At 40.4% G+C, this 18,272-nt stretch overlaps 1 protein-coding gene across 6 annotated transcripts in view; it reads left to right on the top strand.

Moving 5' to 3' along the window:
* CEP192 (centrosomal protein 192) overlaps window positions 1-12,976 on the top strand; it is a 131,031-nt gene extending 118,055 nt beyond the window's left edge. For 4 of the 6 annotated variants that reach the window (XM_042909424.1, XM_042909421.1, XM_042909425.1 and 1 more), the window contains 5 exons: window positions 3,543-3,662; window positions 4,107-4,228; window positions 6,812-6,941; window positions 7,393-7,451; window positions 12,529-12,976. In XM_042909424.1, the coding sequence (XP_042765358.1) occupies window positions 3,543-3,662; window positions 4,107-4,228; window positions 6,812-6,941; window positions 7,393-7,451; window positions 12,529-12,670 (573 nt within the window). In that variant the 3' untranslated portion in view covers window positions 12,671-12,976. The other 2 variants (XM_042909422.1, XM_042909423.1) reach the window with 2 other exon arrangements.
* Window positions 12,977-18,272: the final 5,296 nt, after the last annotated feature.

Here is an 18,272-nt window from a genome sequence, read left to right as displayed (position 1 = left end):
ACTGCAAGATCATGACCTGAGCTGAAGTCGGACGCTCAACCAACTGAGCCACCCAGGTGCCCTCATGACCCTCTTAAGCTCTAATTTGTTTGTAGACCTGACATAGTTTCTTCAGATATCTTAGTGACACTAGTCATTCACTTGGCCTCAGTAATACATTTTTTCATGCCAACAGCTGAAACTCAGTTAAACTGTACCATTTATATGACATTGGTCCATTTATTCAGGGAATTAGACTTGTAATCAGTTCTATGCTACAGTTGTAAACTCATTACTGACTATAAAAGAATCTTTGAGCAATGATCATCACAAACTGTGTACTTTAGTAGGTCTGTATAACAGGCTTCTAGAGCCTGGCTTTTTGGGAAGGATCTGCTATTCTACAAGCATAGTTTATTTTACTTCCCAGCCCACGATAGAGGCAAAGCAGCATAATAGGGTACAGACACATTGTTCAACAAAAGTTTAACATTTGGGGCAAAGGTGGTGGGAGGAGGGTTGGAAAGAAGAAAAAAAAAAAGCCAGCAGGAAAGGCATCCCATGTTCATGGATCAGAAGATCTAACATTACTAAAATTGCAGTACTTCCTAAATTGATCTCTAGATTCATTATAATCCAAATTGAAAATCCCAGTTGGTGTTTGGTTTTTTTGTTTGTTTTTTAAAGAAATTGACATGCTAGTCCTAAAATTCATATAGACATGCAAGGGAACCAGCATAATCAAAACAATCTTTTTTTTTTTTTTAATATAATTTATTGTCAAATTGACTTGCATACAACACCCAGAACAAAGTTGGAGGATTCACACTTTCTACTTTCAAAACCTACAGTAATCAAAACTGTATTGTTGACATAAGGGTAGACATTTAGAATATGTGGAATAGAGTTGAGAGTCCCCAAATATACCCTAATATTTATAGTCAGTTGATTTTTTTCAATAAGGGTACTGAGACAATTCAATAGGGAAAGAGTATTTTCAACAAATGGTGCCCAGACAACAGATACCCACATGCAAATTAAGTTTGACCCTTACTTCACACTGTATCCAGAAAGTAACTTGAAGTACACCATAGACCTAAATGTTAAGAGCTAAAACTATAAAATTCTTGGAAGATAACATAGTAAATATCTATGACCTTGAGTTAAGCCTTGGTTTTTTAGATGTGACACCAATAAAGCACAAGTGATAAAAGAAAAAATAGATGAATTATCAAAATGTAAAACTTGAGTACATCAAAGGATACCATTAAGAAAGTGAAAAGGCAGGGCTCCTGGGTGGCTCAGTTGGTTGGGCAACCGACTTCGGCTCAGTTCTTGATCTCACAGTTTGTGAGTTCAAGCCCCGCATTGGGCTTTGTGCTGACAGCTCAGAGCCTGGAGCCTGCTTCAGATTCTGTGTCTCCCCCTCTCTCTACCCCTCCCCTGCTCACGCTCTGTGTCTTTCTGTCTCTCAACAATAAACATTTTAAAAAATTTTTTAAAAAGCAAAAAGGCATCCCAGATTATGGGAGAAAAATATTTAGAAGTCCTATGTTAACTAAGGGCTTGTATCCAAAATGAGTAAAAAGACTCTTACAACTAGATAATACAAAGACAAATTACCTGTTTAAAAAATGAGTACAAGAACTGAATAGACATTTCTCCAAAAACAGATATGAAAGTGGCCAGTAAATACATGAAAAAATATTTAGAATTACTGTTCATCAGGGAAATGCAAAAACAAAACCACAATGAGATATCACTTCATGCCCCAGGATGACTGATTTCAAAAACCAGACAGTAATAAGTGTTGGCAAAGATACGGAGAAATTTAGACCTTCGTACATTGCTGGTGGGAATGGAAAATGGTTACAGCTGCAATGAAAAATAGTTTGACGGTTCCTCAGTAAAGTAAATGTAGACTTACCCTATGAGCCAGCGACTCCACTTCTGGACATATATCCCAAAACATTGAAAACCAGCATTCAAACAAAGATTTATACACAAATATTCACAGCCAAAAAGGATAGAGGGTGGCTAGAGCCTGGGTGGCTCAGTCGGTTAAGCATCCAACTTCGACCCAAGTCATGAGTTCAAGCTGAGTTCTCACAGTCTATGAGTTCGAGCTCCGCGTCAGGCTCTGTGCTGACAGCTCAGAGCCTGGAGCCTGGTAAGGATTCTGTGTCTCCCTCTCTCTCTGCCCCTCCCTGCTCACACTCTGTCTCTCAAAAATAAACATTAAAAAAAAATTAAAAATGAAAAAAAGGATAGAAATAACCCAAATGTCCATCTACTGATAGGTGGATAAACAAAATGTATGTCCATGCAATGAAATATTACTTGGCAATAAAAGGGAATGAAGCACTGATAATATGCTACCACATGAACCTTGAAAAAACATGCTAAGTGAAACAGTCCAGACACAAAAGGCCACATAGTATATGATTCAGTGCGTGTGGAGTGTGTAAAATAGGTAAATCTGTAGAGACGGAAGGTAAATATGTCCTTGCTGGACATGGGAGTGAGAGAGGGGAGTGGGAAATGACTGCTGACGGTATGGGGATTCTTTTTGGATTGTTGAAAATATTTTAAAATCAGATTGTGGTGGTGGGTGCCCAGTTCTGAAACTATACTAAAAACCCTGACCACACTTGAAGTGGGTGAACTGTATGGTATATGAATTCTGTCTCAATGAAGCTTTGAGAAAGGAAAAACAAGGATGCAGGACTAGATTGTCTCTTGGGAATTTCTCCTTTCACATAGTACCAGACATAGAAATGAAACCTCCATGAAGTCTTTGTTTTTTGCTTACCATACTGCCAGATCACATTTGTTAACTGAATTCCAGGTCTGGGTACTTAATTTATGTTATGGGAGATCTTCTAACATCTCCTGCCTAAGTAAGGCACATCATTCTGGGACCATTTAAGGAAATACTACCAAAAAGCACAACTATTGATGTGTATAATTAGTGATCAAATTAGGGTCACTTAAGAGTTTTAATGTTAAGTTCAGATCCAAAGATACTGATTAGTGATTAACCTAACTAATAGTATTTTTAACACTAAATTCTTTGATAAAGGAAGCACTTAACACTGGTAAACTTTGTAAGATACTACTTTTAAATATTACAGCTTTCTCATCCTGAGCTTTTTATAGGTTGTACTCCTACAGTTCATATGTATAACTTTGAGGTGTGTGGTCAGGGTAACTGGTTCTGGGCATTAGGCCTTTACTGCATGGCCAGCAGAGGGTTCCATAAGCATTGTAATGAAAGACTGGATTGTGTTTCTGGGGTGACCTTCCTCATTTAGGTCTTGTACATGACAGCTCTAGAATTTTTTGATAATGTAAATAACATTTACATTTTGAGGAATATGTTACATAGAACTCTAAATAAAAATGTATTTTGGATGTGGTATATAGTAACAAGACCACCAAAAGTAGAATTGTTCAAATTCTTTTTCAGTTAGCGGCAAAACTAGCCAGTGCAAAACCGTATACCAATTACAGGTACATGAGATTTACGTCTAAATTTCTTCCCTGGATGTGTTGTTTTGTAGGTCTCCATCATGTTTTTGCCCAGAGATAGAGGAGATTATGCTCAGTTTTGGGATGTTGAGTGTCACCCCCTTAAAGAGCCTCACATGAAACATACCTTGAGGTTTCAACTCTCTGGACAAGTGAGTGTTACACTGAATTTAAGTAAATTATTGTGTGTATATATTAAAAACATTAAGTGAAATTGACATGGAAAACTGTCCTGAAAGTGCAGACTATTTTCCTGGTATTCTAATTTCATTAATTCTGTTGTCTGGCCCTGTAATCTTAATTTTCTTATTTGCCTTGATTGATTGGCATGTTTGAAGTCTGGGTTTGGCTCTGTGAAATCTATGTTTGACTTGATTAAGAGCGTGTGTGTGTGTGTGTGTGTGTGTGTGTGTGTGTGTGTAAAAGAAACTGAACAGTATAAGGTATAGTGTTTGCAATTTAGGGAATTTAAAAATCTTAAGTTTTCTTTGAAAAATTAAGAAGGAAATAGTAGAATTCAAATGGGTAAATTTCCAGATATTTTCCTAGTATTGATTTCTCATCCCCCACCCTGTGATTTTTTTTTTTTTATACAGAGTGTCAAAACAGAAAATGAGCCTGAAAATTCAGAAATTTCCACAAACTCTCTCATTAAACTAGATAATTTAGTTAAACCCCGGAGACCAGCTGTATCAGAGGCTTCTGCTCTCGTACCTGGGTATGTTGTTTTTGTCATTCTTATGACATATTTTCCAGTACTTTACTGAGATATAATTATATACAGTAAAATGCTCAGTGACCTTACCTATGAGTTTCCATGCATTGCTACCACTCCAGTCAAGACAGAGCATTTCTCTCACCCAGAAAGATCTTACACATCCCTTTGCAGTCAGCCCTGCCCTCACCCCAATATTTGTTCTGTTCTCATTTTTTGGCATAGGTTGGTTTTGTTGAATTTCATACACATACACACCCCTTGAGTCTGGCTTCTTTCACCACACATAATTTTTGGGGATTCATTTGTGTTGTCGAGTATGTCTGTGGTTTGTCCCTTTTCATTGTTGAGTATTGCTTTATGTGAACATATCACAATTTATTCATTTTCATGATGACACTTGGGTAGCTTCTCATTTGGAGCCATTATAAAGGAAGGTGCTATGAACACTATTGTGTGTATTTTTGTGGAGATATTTTTTTAATTTCTTTTGGGTAAAAATACCTGAAAAGTAGAATTGCTGAGTCACATGGTAAGCATGTGTTTAACTTTATTTATATTTTTTAATTTTTTAAATGTTTATTTATTTTTGAGAGAGAGAAAGAGAGTGTGAGCAGGGCAGGGGAGAGACAGGGGGAGAGAGAGAATACCAAGCAGGCTCTGTGCTGACAGCACAGAGCCTGACATGGGGCTCGAACATGTCTGAGCAGAAATCAGGAGCTGGCCACTTAACTGACTGAGCCACCCAGGCACGCTGTTTAAAAGTATGTGTTTAACTTTAAAACAAACTGCCAAATTGTTTTCCTGAAGTGGCCATACCATTTTATGTTCCCAAAAACATTGTACAAAAGCCGATTCTTAAAAACTTTTTAAAATGTGTATTTTATACCAGTAGCTTACACAGTTGTGATGAAAATATTTAAGTTATTTTACCTAATACACATGTTTTTTACAATCCTTAAGTAACTAATATTTAGATCTAACTTTGTTCTGGAGGAAGATGCTTATAAGAAAAATATATGTTGAATACCTACTAAATTTAATATAAATGTGATCATTTATTTTCTAATAGGAGTAAATAATGTATTTTGTAAGAAATTAGGCTCCTTTGAAGAGTATGTGTTCTTACCACACTCTTTTGATGCTGTTTACTCATCTGCTCATCTCGTAATTACTGAGCACACACCATGTGCCAAGTAGTGGAAGCAAAACTGCCCTTGTCCTTGCCTCCATGGACTTCACTTCCTGGAGGAGGAGGCAGCACATCAACAAATTATCTCACTAACAGGCTTGATTACAACTCGTGGAAAGGACTGGAAGGAAATAAATGGGAAACATGGGAAACATGACACAGGGAGCTTGATGTGTGATACCTGGGAAGAGCCTCCCTGAAATGGGACCTTTAAGTTGAGGAGGATGAATGGAAATGATGGAGGTAAAGAGCATAGGAAAAGTTCCCAGCATTGTGAGGACTGGCTTGTGGGGATCGTTGGCCCTCGAGGAACCAAAGGCAGCACATAGGCCTAGAGCCCAGAGGGAGGGAGAGTATGTGAGGGGAGGCCAGAGGGTGGGTGGGCAGAGGCAGACCACACAGAGCCTTGCATGTCAGATGTTAACTTGGGGGTTTATTTGGGAAGCTGTTGGAAACCACTGAGTGACATGATCAGATTTCAGTATTTATAGAAAAATCCTCTGTCTGTGGTACAGGCTGATTAGGAGGAGGCCAGGGTAGATATGGTAAAACAAGTCAGAAGCTATTATTAACCAGACCAGGATTAAAGTAGTGTCAAGGAAAATGATGAGAAATGGATAGATCTGAGAGGTATATAGGAAGAAAATTTGAAGGACTCAGTGGATGGGTTGAGTAAGGGGGCTTGAGAGAGAAAGAGGGTCAAGGTTGGCTCTCAGAAAAACAAGTGGAGGGTCAGGTTTGAGGAGAAAGATCCCGGGTTTAGTCTGTATTTATGGTGACATATCATTGTGTGGTGATAGGCATGTTGCCCAGAGGCTCAGATCTGGAAGTAATGGGGTCGGGTCGATGGATCACTGAGATGGGATTGCCTACGGAGACTGCAGGAAGAACAGTTAGGGATGTTGAGGGCTAGGCCAACGGGACAGCAGCATTGGCAGTGAGGGAGTGGGCATTAGCCTGCTCAGACTGAGTATGGCATCTAGGTCACTGCCATCAAATGCTGCCAAGAGGCCAGAGCTTGTGTTCCACTCTCAGGGTAGTCTGTCCTGAAAAATGGGGATCATCCCATGGACTGCACTGGGAGTGGTCCAGCTGAAATGGACTAAGGTGAAGGGAACACCTGTGGATGCATTGAGTGTGAGCTGAGCGGGGAGCTAGAGCCCCACCCCCCCTGAGGAGAAAGGGGTACTGTCCTGTCCCACTTAGTGGCTGATCCCGCACCTTATCTGAGTGCTCTGGTGGGCATTTTCTCTTCACACAGACTAGTGAAGTTGCTGTTACAGAACTATTTTCTGAGTTGTGAGAGAAAACACAAATCAACACTTTCAAGATTAATGTATATAGCCTAACTTACTGTGGAATTTATAGGTTAACTTTTCAACATGTTTCCAAAGCAGGCAGCTTGACTTGACTCACCGTGGGGTTTATGCCCCAGAAGATGTATATCAGTTTCTGCCGACTAGGGTCGGGGAATCAAGGACGCTGAAAGTCAACTTGCGAAATAATTCTTTCATTACGCACTCTGTAAGTTGGAAATAGTACTGTGGGCTTTGGGAAAGTGGATATATTCAACTATTTTATAAATATTTTCCTAATAATTTAGAAGCTTGTTTTATAGATTATACTTAAGTTATAATAATGAGTTAATTTTTTAAATGACTCATACTGCATTTGGAAAGATACTCATGGGAAGAATTGAAAATATTTAGCATTTGTTTTCATATTTTCATTTTTAAAGTTTTCTCTCATTTTCTCTTTCTTCTGTACCATTATACCAACATATTTCTGGATAGCATTTACTCTAGTCAGAACTAGGATAAATTCATATTGAAATTCTTTTAAATTTGTTTTCATGTGCAATTACCTAATTTTGTGACTACACTTAAATTTACTAAATATCTTTAAAGAAATGTTTTAAGTATGCTCAAATATCTAACTTGCATAATTTCATAAAGTGTTTCATATTAAATTCCAGCTGAAGTTTTTAAGTCCCAGAGAGCCTTTCTACGTCAAACATTCAAAATATTCTTTGAGGTGAGTTTATTATAAATCAAAATGTTCTCATCCTAGTGCAGGACTTTGTTTTCAGGACTAAAAAGAGCTGAGGAGCCTGCAGGGAAATCATTTCACGACTGCCCATAAGTGTGCTCTACTGTCTAACAACCCAAACTTTGTGCAATGGTTTGGACTTAGCATATGATTCCTGTTATCTGGTATTTTGCCAGCCGCATAAATACATAGAAGCTTAATCATCTTGTGATTAACTTTAGAATAATTCCTGCTTTAAATGTTATTTTCACTGTGCTAAGAATCAAGGAGTTAAATTCTCAATAATTGGGACAAAAACCTTCCCAGATTAACTGGGGAAACTTTTATTATGATATTTTCTAGTTGTCATTCTTCAAATACCCTATATTGTTCTTAAATCCGGGCCTCATTTTCTTGTAATCCTTGCTACTCTTCATTTTCCATATGATATACATTTAGATTGATATCTCAAACCGGTTTAATAGTAGGGTTCTATTGGACTTAACACTGAAGAATAATTTTCTTTTCATCTTTGAATCTTTAAGCTACTTAATCGTAGGTATTTCATTTTAGCATTAGATGATTCCGAAAACACGTTGCATGAAAACTTGGACCACTGTGCCTAGGACTAGTCTAGGACTGCCTCTTCCTGAGGTACTAAGGCCAGCAGTGCCATACTCTGGAAAGTTACACGTATCTCTAGATCCTGAAAAGATAAGACACTGTGTGGGGGAGGCCCTTCTCTCGTCTCCTTCTCTTTCTTTTCCCTCCAAACCTGCTATTCCTGTACTTGAGGTTCTGGCACTCCCTTTGCCTCCCAGGGGACTGACTTAAGGACACAAACTGCAAATTAAACAATGAATGTATCTAGAAAGTTATCATAGGCTTCACGTCTCTAAGCCTAGGTTTCCTGATTTGTGAAATGCAGTGCTCCTGGCAACCTGGGCTCCTTAGGAGGCTGACGTAAGCCATCTGTGGGTGTCAGCACCTGGCCCTATGGGAGATGCTCAGCAGGTGGTGACATCTTCAGCAGTACTGACAATGCCCTAATTTCAGCCAGCCTACTGGGGGTGGGGAGGGGCGGTCTGTGAAGACCAGCCCCACATATTTTGATGGAACACCACAGTTGCCTGCATGTCCATGCTTTTCCATTAATCCCTTCAACAGCCACATGGAGGAGAAAGACCTAACTTCATTTATTTGGTTTTTTTTTTAATGTTTATTTATTTTTGAGAGAGGGAGAGACAGACAGAACACAAGCGGGAGAGGGGCAGAGAGGGAGACACAGAATCCGAAGCAGGCTCCAGGCTCTGAGCTGTCGGCACAGAGCCCAATGCGGGGCTCAAGCCCACAGACTGTGAGATCATGACCTGAGCAGAAGTCAGACCCTTAACCGACTGAGCCACCCAGGCGCCCCAGAAAGGCCTAACTTTAAAAAACAAAAAACAAAAAACACTAACAACATTTTCCAGCTTCTCTACTCTTGAGTCCTTGACTCCCAGCAGCCTGTGGACCTCCAGTCAGTGAGGCTTTGCCCTACTGGTTTAAGACAGGTGGTGCTAGACTGTTAACAGTAGATGGACGCTGCTTAAATACATGAGTGAGAAGACCAAGTGAAGTACACCCCAGGTCACAGAAAAACTTCTCTCCTGACTCCTCCACAGGCTAAAATTTTACATAAAGTAAAGCAGAAAAGCTGGTTTCTTTATACATAAGAATGACTTCTTTCAACTTTGCAGAAGCAAAAATTTGCTACAGTAGCTCACTTGAAAATTTTTACACAAAACTGAAATAATGGTGCTTCTTCTTGTAAGTGTTGAGTGCTTTTGTATTTATCCCAAATATTAGACACTTTGACTTTGAACAGGGGCTCATGAAATACAAGTGCTGGGGGAGAGCAGTGATTAGCTTGCTTTGGCAGGTGGAACAGAATCTCTTCTGAGAATCTGAAAAGCAGTTCCCAGCTTTCTTTTAGTGGCGTTTTTGTTCATTAGATGGTTCTTTGTTCTATGATACCATTAGCTCCACCCTTCCAGAGTAATAATGTGACTTTACTCATCTCAAGGGTACATGAGGTAATCAGTGCCTTACTACAAGTATGCACCTCCCCGGGGCAGTTGTGAGGCATGATGGGGCTGCTTTTACACATGAAAGTGCCCCGAGGCCTTTGGGATATGAACTGCAACATAAATAGGCCAGAAGAGCTTCACCCAGAGGTTCCGGGGGTTTTGTCTAATGCAGAGGCGGGGAACATGGATGGGTGTTGGGGATATACCCCCCCTTTTTTTATTTTATTATTTAAAAAAATTTTTTTGTGTGTTTATTTTTGAGATGGGGGGAGACAGAGCGTGAGTGGGGGTGGTGGGCAGAGAGAGAGGGAGACACAGAATCCAAAGCAGGCTCCAGTCTCCGAGCTGTCAGCACAGAGCCCAATGCGGGGCTCGAACCCACGAACCGTGAGATATGACCTGAGCTGAAGTCAGACGCTTAACCGACTGAGCCACCCAGGCACCCCAGGGATATACCCCCTTAAAGCAATAGATTATAAGGAAGGTAATAGGGACAAGGAAACCCTGATTATCAGTTTTTTTGTAAAGGTCGTTTTGGGGGCTCTAGGTGACCATCTCTATCATATCTCCATAAAAAGAATTCATTCATGTTCCCACTTAGCCCTGAAAAGCGTTCTTCTGTTAACCTATTGTTTTATTCTAGTTTAATCTCTGCTGTGGCATTTTAGTGACATGTTTCCCCTCTCCTGTGCCCACGTCTGCATGCACCCAGCATCCTGGCAGGCTCCTGCTGCTGACCTGCCAGACCCTGCTGTCTCATTCCCGAGGGTTTTCTCACAGAAGTCACAGCCAGGGACAGTGCTGTCACTGAGCTGTTGTTACTTCTCACCAGCACACACAGGAACCAAGCAGTTTGTTACTTCGTGATGGTACCTCGGCTGTGCTAATGAGCTGCTTTTTCCTATACAGAGTATTCCTTTTAAATTAAAAGAAAGAAAAGAAAAATGATGGTTTATAGAATTTTCAGGTTCTGTAGATGGGGGCAGGCAGTGGAGGAGGCAGTTTGAGTGCATGTTCACAGCTACTGTGTCCCTCTCTTAAAGCATCTTTACTCTTTGTGTGCCTGTGCCATAACAGTAGCCCTTGCCTGGTACCTGGTAAGGGATTTTGAGCTAGACCTGTCCCCTGGGTTCAGCATACTTTACTGTTACCTTTAACGTTTAAAGTTGTGTGTGTGTGTGTGTGTGTGTGTGTGTGTGTGTGTGTAGACAGAGATTAAAAGCAGTTTTTAATAATAGTACAAGGTACTATGGTAAATATATCCATGTTACTTGAAGTGTTCTAGAACTATGTTAAATTTTATAGTTCTTTCTAAATTGCATTCAAGTTTATTCAGAGTATCTGTAAGTCTAAAACAGATGATATATGTTTATCATAATACATTTTTAAAACACTTTCTCAGTTGAATATAGAACAGTTCTGTGTTCTATATTAAAATTTGTTAATGATGGGATCTGTCAGATTTATTTCAGGATATTTTATTACTTTTAGCAATTCATAAGTTATAAAGCCTCTTAAGTTGGCAAATTGTACTACATTATTCTGGGTACTGAAATGCTAACATGAAAGAGAAAATGGTAGTTTGTCAGTGCCGGGCACTAGGTACTGTGTTTTTAAATTTGGACATGGGAAATTAGGGTATAATGCATTAGGGGAAAATAACCCAGACTTAAAAATTTTGTGTGTGTGTGTGTGTACGTATGCATGTATTTTTAAAATTCTGCATTATCAGTTATATCCAGGAAAAGGGCTTTGAAATACTAAAACTGTTTTCTAAATTTTTTGCCCACTGCAATTATATACCCAAAAGCTAACACTGTACACAGGAAATGTGTTGGAAACAAAAGCATATATCAGTTCCGATTGCTGAACTTTAAGACATGTAGTTTGGAAATGAGACTCAGGGATGAACTACCTTCCCTCTGAGGGAAGTCTGAAAGCTATTAATTTTCACTCAAAACAAGACTAAAAGTCAGTGACATCACATAGGCTTTGATGAACTTTATGTAGTTTCATTCACCATGAGGATAAAGGTGTATTTTAAGCTCTTGGGACCTGGTTTTGTGAACAGAAACCTCCCAACATAATACTTTTAAACACAGGGTACTCATTACCTGCCTCTATACAGCTGACCCTTGAACAGAGCAAGGATTAGGGGTGTCAACCCCCATGTGGTAGAAAATCTGTGTATAACTTTTGACTCCCCCCAAAACTAAATTTATAATAGCCCACTGTTGACCAGAAGCCTTACCAATAACATAGTCAATTAACATAACTTTTGTATATTAAATGTATTATGTACTATATTCTTACAATAAAGTAAGCTAGAGAAAAGAAAGTGTTATCAAGAAAATGATAGTACATCAAGCTCTGGCCTCTTGGCAGCATTTGATGGCAGTGACCTAGATGCCATACTCAGTCTGAGCAGGCTCATGCCCACTGCCTCACTGCCAATGCTGCTGTCCCGTGTGTACATCAGTTCAAACCCGTGTTGTTCAATGGTCAAACGTAATCTAAAAATAAATTTTCAAGACAGTTTTTTAATAAAAGTTCACACGAATGCTGGTGGAGCAGAACCTGCACAGCCCTGTTAATGACCGGCACGAGTGGCGTGGGTTCATACTCTCCCCAGTTGAGCATGCTGCTGAAGGAGGGTCAGGGGTCCCCTGTTCCTCTGCCCTTTCTTGGGCAGATGGCTACCTGCCTGCGGACAGAACACTTTCACATGCAATAGAACAGACCTCTTGTTTCCCTTTTCCTATTTTTTTGGATGGCCAGGAATATATATGCAATACTATTTGAATCAGGTTTTAGATTTTCCCCTTCTCTGTGCCAGTTTCTTGTTAAATAATAGCATTAAAGAAATGAGAACCAAATTTAAACCAGACATAACTCTGCTGAGTTCTTCCATCAAAATCCGACCGCACCCTGCCATGCACGGAGCTGGTTACAGTGGTGGGTGATGCACGTGCTGCTGTAGCACCAGGCCGACGACCTTTCCTTTCTCTTTCCAGAGCCCAGCATTATATCAACATGCCTGTGCAGTTCAGACCAAAGTCGGCAGGCAGATTTGAAGCTTTGCTGGTTATTCAAACAGATGAAGGCAAGAGTGTTGCTATTCGACTCATGGGTGAAGCTCTTGAAAAAATTAACTAGATACATTTGATGCAAAGTAAACTACATAAGTTATATTTTGGTAACTTCATTTTGTTTTTACACTGCAATATTCTTTTGTATATATTTTGTAAGATTGTTTTGATAACTAGATTTTTGTTTGTTTTGAGAAGCTAATACTGAATGAAGACCTGACTAAAATATCATGTATATAGCCCACAGCATTGTACTTAACTTTTTTATAGGGGACAAGAGAGTTCTATTTTTGCATTGATTATGATACTCTGAATAAATATGGTGTATATTTTAATGTGGTATAACCAGAAATAAACTTCCATTTCCATTGAACCTGTCTTTTTTATATCATGTAATACAGAAATCAGAATATTGCTTTATTCTAATTATTTTCAAGCTACTGGGTCTGTTTTGTGATTCCCCCCCCCCCCCATTACACAGTTTCCTTTCCTCTAAGAAATCCCTTCTTTGGTCCTTCTTTCTTTTAGCTAATTGCCCAGATTAGAACAGAAGTGTACTTTTAAAGAAATTATTTTTCTCCAGAGTAGCAGAATTCATATTCTGTGCAAATACATTGGAGAGGTTGATGTATTTTAAGATAGCATTTATTGTAATTAAAGCCAGATGGGACAGCTGCTCCAGAACACCGCATAGAAGGTATGCTCCACAAGCAGGTGCCTGTGGGAAGGCAGTGAGTCGCTGAGGGGGCAGAAGAGTCCCCCCTTATGTCATCTTGAGCTGTGAGGTAGAAAAGGTGACACAGATACCTGGTTTTACCCAGGAGGAACATGATTATTAATTGCCTCTCAACCATTACTGTTAAGTCCCTGAGCCCCAGCTAATAGCCTTGATCTTTGGAGCAACAAAATTCCAGATTGTGAGCAATTGTGTAATGGGTAAGGGTGATCACAGTTGGATATTACTGATGGAGTAGAAAGACCGTGGAATGTGCAAGAAGCTGCCTGGATGGCTTAAATCTACAGCAGTTTGGAAGCAGCGATGGTGAGCTGGAGACAGGAAAACATTTCTTCTTTTCTCTTCTACCTTATTTCTCTGGCTTAGACATTTATAAAAACATTTTTCACAAGTTAAACAGTTGTTGCTGTTACTGATACTGTCCTACTCCAGTTTTAGAATTCATACATCAAATGTCGGTGACTTCGTGATTGAACATGTATTTATTTGACAACATTCAGCCTCAAAAATTTTGAAATGGTGGTACTGCTTTTTAAAAATATTTGCCCTGGTCTTTCAGTTCCTAAGAATTGTTACATTTCTGTGTAACCATCACTTTGGCTTTTACATTCTACTCAGGAGGTTAAAAAAAAAAAAAAAAAAAAGGTTTAGGCAAACAAAAACTTTAAAAGTGACTCTCCTTCCACAGACCATATGCTTTTATGGGTATGCATTTCTTCCTGTTCCTTCCGTGTGTTGGAAACCTGATGCTTGGAATTTGGGGAACAGTTGGATGTGAACCAGTGGTTGACTGCAGCCAGTCATCACTGTAAAGCAACTCCAGTCACTGGCTCCCTTCACTGTGATCTGCAGTGTGGAAGAACATCTAATGGGCAAAGTTACCAACCCCTGATTAGGTTTCCATCTAGAAGCTGGTTCCCCTTCTTTCCCATCCCTTCCCAGATTGATATCTTGAGTCTTAAACTCTTCAGTAAGCTTCAGGCTCAGCTGGACATGTCCACCTGGTTATCAAATAGGCATCTCAAACTTGGATCCACTCCCTGCCTTACATATGTTTCTCTCTAGCTTTCCTCATCTCCATAAATTTCCCCACTTTTCATCCAGTTATTTAGCTAAAACCCTAGGTTTGGGTGTTCTACCCTCATCCCCATTGACTCTACCGAACCTGTCTCACAGAAGTCCTTCAGTCTGTGTCCAGAGGTGGCCACTGTGGCCCGGGCCACCATCCTTTCAAACCGCTGTCCTTGCCCCCTCCCCACACTGCTGCTGGTGCTCCTGCCTCAGGAAGCCCTTCTACACCAGCAGGCAGAGTTACAGTTTGTAAAAAGGTAGACCAGAGCCAAGGCTCCTCTGCTTATACCATAAAACCTTGGTTTGTGAGCAAAATGTGTTTCAGAAACATGCTTGTATTCCAAAGTACTTGTATATCAAAGAGAATTTCCCCATAAGAAAGAATGGAAACTCAGATGATTCATTCCACAACCCAAAAATATTCATATAAAAGTGATTACAATACTGTAATATGATACAAAATAAGAAAATACAAAATGTAAAGAAAAATAAATTAACCTGCATTTACCTTTTTGAAAACCTTTGTGGCTGGTGTGAGGGAGACAAGAGAGGAGGGTTATTGTGTGGGGTGACTTTCACTATCACTAACGGAATCACTGCTATCTATTGGCTCATTGGAATCTTTTTCTTTTCGTGCAACTTTAATAACCTATCCAATGACACTTGCTTTTGTCTCCTTTTGAGGATTTCACAGAAATGTGACATTGCATTGTCATTAAGCAGATTCATTGCTCGCACTGCTACAGCCTTATTTGGGTGGTGCTTTTGTACAAAATTTTGCTCCATTTCCCACATTTTACACATCTCCTGATCTCATTTGCAGTGAGGGATTCCTCCACACTTTTCTCCTCCTTCTCTGCAGATGAGATACAGATGTAGACTTCTTATAAGATCTTGCAATTTTGGCCACTTTGTACTTCTCAATGATTTCCTTCTTTCACCATAATCATCTTCTTCTTATCACCCTTCTTTTCAATATTTTTCTGAATGAGGCCATTGTATACACTTGCATGGATGTTGACTACAGTACAGTATTAATAAACTCATCATACACTGTATTTAATGTAAGTGGCAATAAGGCAGCTGAGGAAAGGGTCTATATCTGCAGGCAGCCTGACTTAGAATGAAGCAAAGCATTCCTAGGCGTACTCTTGTATGGAAAAGCAAAGGACTGTCCATAGGTGCTTTGAAGTGACAAAAAATACACTAGTGCCAGTTATGGGCACCTTCCAACGTTCTGAAAAATCACTGATTTCTGCCAACTGCTGTAGGTTGAGACCGAGCATCTGAGCATGAAAGATCATCACCCACAATCCCACAGCAAGAGAGAGAGAGAAGGACCATTGGCTCAGTTGTGATCATGTGACATTTGGCATCACGTACTACTCGTACTGCAAAACCTCGCTTGTTTTATCAAGTTAAGACTTACTAGAAAGGATTGCTATTTTTGCGGAACACTTGCAGAACAAGTTACTCGCAATCCAAGGTTTCACTGTATGTATAATTACATTACGCGCAGTCTGAGCCCACACTCACTCTCCTGTTGGCCTGGGCGGCTGTTGGTCATTTGGCTTCTGCCTTCTTCTGTGGCCTCAACTGCTGCTCCTCCAACCACTTGCACCAGCTCTGTGGCTGTTGTTTTCTGGCTCAATCACTAGGGCCTTCTCAGTTGCTGGGCCCTTGCCGTGTCAAGCTCTCCCCCAGATCTTGGTATGGCTGTTTCCTCCCCTCCCTTGGGGAGCCTTTCCTGACCACTGTGTCCAAAGGAACCCTGACTATCTCACATCACACTGCTTACTTCCCATTACAACCCTCTCTCTACCTGACCCTTTCTTTCATACTTATTGACTAATTATCTCCCTCTAAAATGTAAGCTCTGTGTGACCACACACCTAGCTGCCCTTCTGACCACTGCATCCCCAGACCTGGTCAGCCCATGTATGTATGATGATCACATTCATTGTTCTGGAAGTTTCTCTGCACATCGTCCTGATCCAAAGGCCCAGCCATGCTTCTCACCAACCCCAGTACACAGCATCCCAGGTTTCCCCAAGATTTCTTACCTAGTTTCTCACCAGTCTCCTGTGGACTGTTCCTCACCATAATAGGTAAATGTTTATTGAGTGCTTCCTATGTGGCAGGTAGTGTCTCAGTGCCTTACATGACTGTCACCCTAAATTCATATCAACTTCATAGCGATGGACCCTTTCTTGGCAGGGAGGCCTGGGGGAGAGAGGATCAGAGGCCTCCCTCCTGCTGCAACCTCCAGGTACCTGTGACCATGTCTGGGGACAGACCAGCAGATCAGTAGCAGGCTCTGGGCTCAGGAGGGCAGGATGGCCTGGTGTGGATGAGCAGGCCAGGGCTGGGATCCGAACCTTGGTGTTTCTGACTTGGGTACCCAGTTGCAGATAATAGGAACTGTTCTGGAAATAGAGAAAATGTAACATTGGTATATGTCTTCTTTTAAAAATTTGATTCCCTTTGTAAAGTGACCCTGAGATCACAGATGAGTGTGTCCCACCTGGGTCACACATCTGACACATGATCCTGCTTCTCAGCCAGCCAAGATATTTAGCAGGCAAGACCCAAAGTTCCGTAGAATTCAGGGATGATTAATGTGCATCATTACTGATTTAATTAGTCCAGAAATGAGACCGGGTAAGAGGGCATTTGTTTTTAGTCTCCAATTAAACTCAGGGATGATTTTATACATAGGATACATATATTTTATGGGACATGGATCTCTGGGTAGAATTAAATTGGGCTATGTCTCACAAATATGAACTTGTTCTCTTTGTTTATTGAGTGGCTTTCCTCCCTTTTCGATTCAGTATTCATTTTCTAAAATTTTATATTTAACACGGGGATTCTTGTTATTCTATAGAGGTTTGATGAAAACCTTGTTCTGAAGTGAAAAGTCTATTTCCCAACATCTTCCACTTAGTGAGAATTAATGCATCATTCCTCTCAAAGACACATCCCCTGGCTGCTGCTCATGCTGGATGCCCAGCCTGGCTCAGATCTACGGGTGTCATGTTGCTGGCCCTCGGATTCCAGCCGCCGGCTCATTGGCCAGCGAGTTTGACAAAGTTTACTTTTCAAATTGTGTGCGAGTTGTATCTTTTTAGGTGGCTAACCAGCTCTTATTAAATTTCAAAATGCCATTGTGATTCCCATAACCACACATGTCCAGCATCCTGCCAGCTCCCCTGTGTGCTGTCATGCTGCTTTACAAACAGTGCTCCTTGTCCCAGACCTTCCTAAATCCTTGAACCCTACAGGACCTTGGTTATGGAAATTATTTGATATTGCTACTTACTCTGTCATTTTAAACAGGCCAATGACATATTAAAGCAGTGAAACTAAACCATTCAAATACTTATTTTAAAGAAATAGCTCACTTGTTTTTGTGTTTTTATACCATTTCCTATAGCTTGGATAAGAGAATGAGCAGATAAAAATGTTCAGAGCTGTAATATTCTAAAAACAGTTGCTTTGTAAATAAGGATTACTTGAGTGATGGGTGTGGTGGGCATTATGGGCAGTTTCTGAGATGGCCCAAAATGATTCCTGTCTCCTTGTGTTCACGGCCTGTGTAATCGTTCCACCTGAGCAATGTGCTTCTAACCTCAACATTGGTGGACGTGTCATTTCTATGATTAGATTACAAAGAGATGTCCGTCTTGCCGATAGACTCCCGCTGGCTTTAATGGAACGAGATGCCATCTGGGGAGGTCTTTGTGGCAAAGCACTGAGGACAGCTCCCAACCAACAACTGGCTAGGAACTGAGGGGCTCAGTCTAGCAGGTCAAAAGGCAGTGAATACTGTGGACCACCATGTAATTGAGCTTGAAAGTGG

Source organism: Panthera leo, chromosome D3 (genome assembly GCF_018350215.1).
Source record: "Panthera leo isolate Ple1 chromosome D3, P.leo_Ple1_pat1.1, whole genome shotgun sequence".
NCBI lineage: Eukaryota > Metazoa > Chordata > Mammalia > Carnivora > Felidae > Panthera > Panthera leo.
This window is presented reverse-complemented; position numbering and strand designations above follow the sequence as displayed.